At 43.4% G+C, this 5,000-nt stretch overlaps 1 protein-coding gene across 1 annotated transcript in view; it reads right to left on the bottom strand.

Moving 5' to 3' along the window:
- The window catches only part of pax5 (paired box 5), a gene marked incomplete at both ends in the record, with an annotated part of 47,708 nt that overhangs the window by 20,865 nt on the left and 21,843 nt on the right, over positions 1-5,000 (bottom strand). Inside the window, one exon of the mRNA XM_080029954.1 lies at positions 3,147-3,331. Coding sequence (XP_079886080.1) covers positions 3,147-3,331 — 185 coding nt within the window. The remainder of the gene's footprint in view (positions 1-3,146; positions 3,332-5,000) is intronic.

Raw genomic sequence — 5,000 nt, 5'->3', positions numbered from 1 at the left:
CGCGATTCGTAATTGCATGTAAAAACAAGAGATGAAATAGTATTAACTTCATATACGTATATAGCAGACTCTTTGAGCAGCCTAACCATCTCCACTCTGCAAAAGAGATCCGCTATGACCCCGCTACTTCTTTTTAAGCTCCTTTGCGATGGAGGAAATTATGAGAAACTTCTCTGTTTCTTTATGTGTCCCAGCATAGCCAAACCATGTTTGGTGCTGAGGTGGGCATTTGGACCCAGGACGGCATGGATGAGTGGGGGTTCCCTGAGTCCTGCTGATTTATCACCTGGGTAATAGGAAGTGATTGAAGGGAAATTCAAATGAACTCTCTCTCTGACAGGCACACACGCAGACACACACAGGCGCTCACAAATTAATAGTGGGATTAAACGGACTATGGGTGGGGGGGGGGGGGGTGCAGGGAGAGGAAGGTGGGATAAAGGATGGCTTGTTAGGGAGAAACGATAAAGAAGAGATCTGAGACAAACAGGATAGAAGATTAACTACTGGTGATAGATAAAATAAGATTTGCTTGTGAGAAAAGTGAGCAATTTCACTTTTTTTTCTAGTCCAGTGGGATGAAGGAAAGGGAAATAGTGAACGGGGCTCCTGTTTCAGTGCAAGAAAGCTGAAAGATAATGAGGAGCGTGAAATAACCGCTGAAATTACAGTAAATTAGTAAACCATTGTAATATACAGTTGGTACCTGAAATTGAGCCACTCGCACCTCCGTTTCTCTCTCACTTGCTTCAAAAATACTCACACACACCAACTCACACTCTGTCAAAGGCACCCGCACATGACAGCAGGGCCAAGCATATACTCCTCGACACTCCTTGACCATAACCCCACCAGCCCTGCTTCACAAACACACGTCAGCAAGCAGACACACACACACACTCACCAGCCCACATACCAAAGAGGCTGAGCTGGAGCTTTCAGAGTGTCAGTGTTAAGGGTAGGACTGTCAATCATTCCCTCTGGGAAATGCCGGCTGGGGAAAGGGTTTTGCTCGACGAGACAAGATGAGAGAAGAGACCGGAGGTAGGGGGACACAGTGATGTAGATTTGTGTGTGCATGTGTGTGCATGTGTGTGCGTGTGTGTGTGTGTGTGTGTGTGTGTGTGTGTGTGTGTGTGTGTGTGTGTGTGTGTGTGTGTCTGCACCTCTTTGTAATCACAATGCAGCACCAGTTTGACCCCAGGGCGACCCGCAGTCTAAAGCTCCCTATCCCCGACCCCAGTGGCTTGACCGGGCTCAGAGAGGACGCTGACCTATGAATCATGGGTATTATCGTCTTGAGTCGAAGTCTATAAAGCTACTAGTGCCAAACCCTGTCGACCTCTCGCCCTGTGCCTCTCCACTCCCCATGTCGGTCAGAGCCAAGTGAATGGGCTAAAAAGTGAAACTCTGCCCTAAAGGTCTAAGGCTGTAGCCTATGTGACTCCATATACTACTCCTCTAGTGTTTGTCCTCTTGCCCTTGACATCGACTGAATAAATAAACCCGTAAGTAAGGATAACTCCAAAGGTAGAGGAAACCAAAATGTAATTTTGAGATTTTGACCGAAGGAGCTGCAGATTGGATGAGAAGAGGTAGAGAGAATCCAAATTGTTGTTGTGGTTTTGTTATGCAGCGCATTACTTACACCTGTCTATTCCACTCACTCAGACTTACATTAACTTAATGCAGGGAAAGGGCAGGAGGTCAATTTACATGCAGCATTGAGAGACACAGACACACCCTTTATCACTCTTGCTGTTCTTTTTTCTCTCTCTCTCGCATGCAAACAACACACACTTAAGCAGCACATTTCCCAAGATGCATCAGCATGTGGACAGCTCCATCGTGGTCCCTGAGCAGCAGGAAGTGAGGTCATAATGAGAGCCAGGTCAATATGCTCATTAACCCCCGCAGTGTATCTAGATTATCGGAACATCGATAGGCCAGGCCTGACTGCGTCTATCTTAAAACCGTCTCAATGTCTGTCGGACCACAGATACTCACAGCAGTCAGACTCACAGAGAAACCCTGCTTGATGCCAACATTTTCAGAGCAGTGAAATAAACACATATAAAATAAGCAGAAAAAAAATCTATTGAACTCTGAACAATGATTCTGTATCGCTTTGCGAATATAACAATAATAATATGATAATACAATTTATTCAACTTTGACATGGCATGGCAAGGCATAGCAGGCAGGACAGGCTTTAAGCTGAAAGCAGAGACGAGCATTTAATCTAGCACCAGAGATGAATGATAGAACATTAATCAACACAGTCTCTCGAGCTCTGTTGTGTATCCGTCTGTATAAGTAAGTTAGTTTTCCCTATAACCTTAACCTAGAGGTCAACATAAAGCAACAGTGACTCAAATGTTAAACGTTACACTTGATGGCTTACTTCTTTTATATACAGTCTATGGCAGCGACAGTGCTCACACACTATTGTCAAATGCCCCGCTTTCATTCAGGGATATGGTCAGCGCCGCCAATATGCTGGCTTTGCTTGGTCCATTATAAATAAAATATTCCCACACCACACTGCCAATATCTGTGGTATCTGCAGCCTGTCTACTCATAGGCCTCTTGTGCTGTTGCACCAATTAATTATTTAAAAGTTTTCTGCTTTTAATTAAAAATTAAAAAACAAAGCTTCCGAATACTGAATTGAGCCTGAAAAGCAAGCCAGGTCTAGGGTTACCATACCAAACCGAACTGTACTGCTCAGCAGAGATGAAGCAATAGCTCGCAGATTTAACTCAGCGTCATCCAAGGCGATGAAGTATCGCCATTTATGGTAGCTTATCCTAGGAATGTCAAAATGTCCATGAAAATAGTCAAAATACATGCTTTTAATTTTAGTTTTTAAGTTGATGAATTTAGTATTAATTCTGACCAATAGCAGCGTGAAAACTGTTATTTTGCAGGGTACAGACATAGCCTGGTTAAAGTAAAGGATGGCAATGGCTGCCACTGACCGCCCATTGACTGCACCTCTGCCGCTGTCTTTCTTGTTCATCAACTTTTTAAGTTTTTTCTTGCATTGCTTGAACTTTTCATCAGCATCACCTTACGCTGCATCTATGTCGACCTGTTCCCAAACTCTGCCTCAGCCCAGAGCCTGCACGGTGCCACGCCCTTACCTTGCCAGATTCAGCTGTCACATAGAGGTCAGAACTGGATTGGATTGGACAGGGTGGCTGTCTGTCAAACAGGCGGTCCAGTACCTCGATCTGCTGTGGCGAGAACAGCTCCCCTCTCATCTGCTTCCTGAGGAAGTCCCGCCCACTGTGGCCGTGCCCGTTGGCCAGTGGTGACTCGTGCAAACCTGCATGGGAAAAAACAGGTGAAGAATTGAAGTTAGAAGGGTTTTTAAATGCAAGATGTCTTATGGAGGATTAAGAGAGAGTGAAAAGGATAAAGAGAAGAGGCTAAATTAGGGAGTTCAAGCAGGTGTTTGTGAGTCTGATGTGTATAAATGATGATGGAGATTCCTCTATCATCAACGGGAAGGAAGGAGGGTTGATGGTGAGGGGTTGATATAATAAATAACTCAGGCAGATGTAAAGAGAGAGGTTTGAGCAAAGTATAGGCATACATGAACTCCAGTGGGATGAGTTATGACAAAGTGACTTCATAGATGGTGGAGACTGGCAGAAAATGCTATACAAATGCAATCCATTACCAAGAACACGCTGTCTCCCCTTCTTCGTCTCTCTAAAGTACACTCCTGCCTCTCACATACACACACTCCTCCATCCCTCTTGTCGTATCACCCATACACACAGAGACACACACATCTATATTGCTGTGGTATCAGTATTAGACTGTGAGCTCTAGTATCCTGCAGTTATTGCAAGGCTGAGGGACTGAATGAGACAATTTTAAGAACTCTGAAGAGTCGCTCGCCACAAATGATTAGAAAGAGAGGACGAGAGAAAGATAAAGAGAAAAAGGGGATGAGGGTGAAAATCCCCCGCTATAGAGCCAATTCATTGCCTCAACCCACTCCTGAGAGCCTATTTTAGTCCTGGGGGTCACTGTGTGTGTGTGTGTGTGTGTGTGTGTGTGTGTGTTTGTGTGTGTGTGTGTGTGTGTGTGTGTGTGTGTGTGTGTGTGCGTGTGCGTGTGCGCGTGCGTGTGTGTATGTGTGTGAGTGAGAGAGAGAGTGTGTGTGTCCTGCGAGGAGGTTGGGGGGGTTATGACGGACAGGTAGCAGGGGCTTCAAATATATCTTCTTTTTTTTCCATTTGGACTGAAAATACAGATCAATTTGTGCCAGACTGTGATCCTACAGAAAAACAAAGAGTTATGTTGCAGGAAAGAAAGAAAACAAACTAGAGACTAGGCGTTAGGGCATACATTATTTATTCTGGTTTAATACAAGCCTCAGATTGTATATATATATAGGCGGTTAAATACAAGTAATACAAGTTTAATACCAATTTATTTTTGCGTAACTCTAGCCATATTGTATAAGCGTTATCCAGGGTTTAGCAGCATTGTCAATATATACTTATTTGGCGATACTACTCTATAGAGTGGTCAGAAGATTAGACAGGATGTGAAAAAAATGACGGTTAAACCAGATTCTTTTAACCTGAAAAACTGAAAGTGAGCACAGCTGAAGTCTCCGTCATAATCCCTCCATGGCAAGTAGAGTGGGTCAAGGTTAAAAACGGAAAGGGTCAACAGACAGTTTTTATCAAATGTGTAATAGGTTGTAATTGTTCTATTCATATCAACTCAAGTTTGACTTTGTTTACAACCTGTATTTTCATCTGACTCCTCATGTTTCCCAAACTAACCTCATTTTAATGTTGCTGTGTTCCCACATTTTAGCAAAGGAAAAAAACTTAGTGTGCAATGTTATTGTGATTAACTGTGAAAATCAGACAGGACTTGTATAAATAAAGAAAAAGTATCCTTTAAATGGTAGATTAGGTTATTACACCCCACATTGTCCTACAGTTCAACAGCTGCATAACTATTTTGAG

Source organism: Ammodytes marinus (genome assembly GCF_949987685.1).
Source record: "Ammodytes marinus genome assembly, chromosome: 6".
NCBI lineage: Eukaryota > Metazoa > Chordata > Actinopteri > Uranoscopiformes > Ammodytidae > Ammodytes > Ammodytes marinus.
Note: the sequence above shows the minus strand (reverse complement) of the source record. Positions and strands in the feature narration are given on the sequence as shown.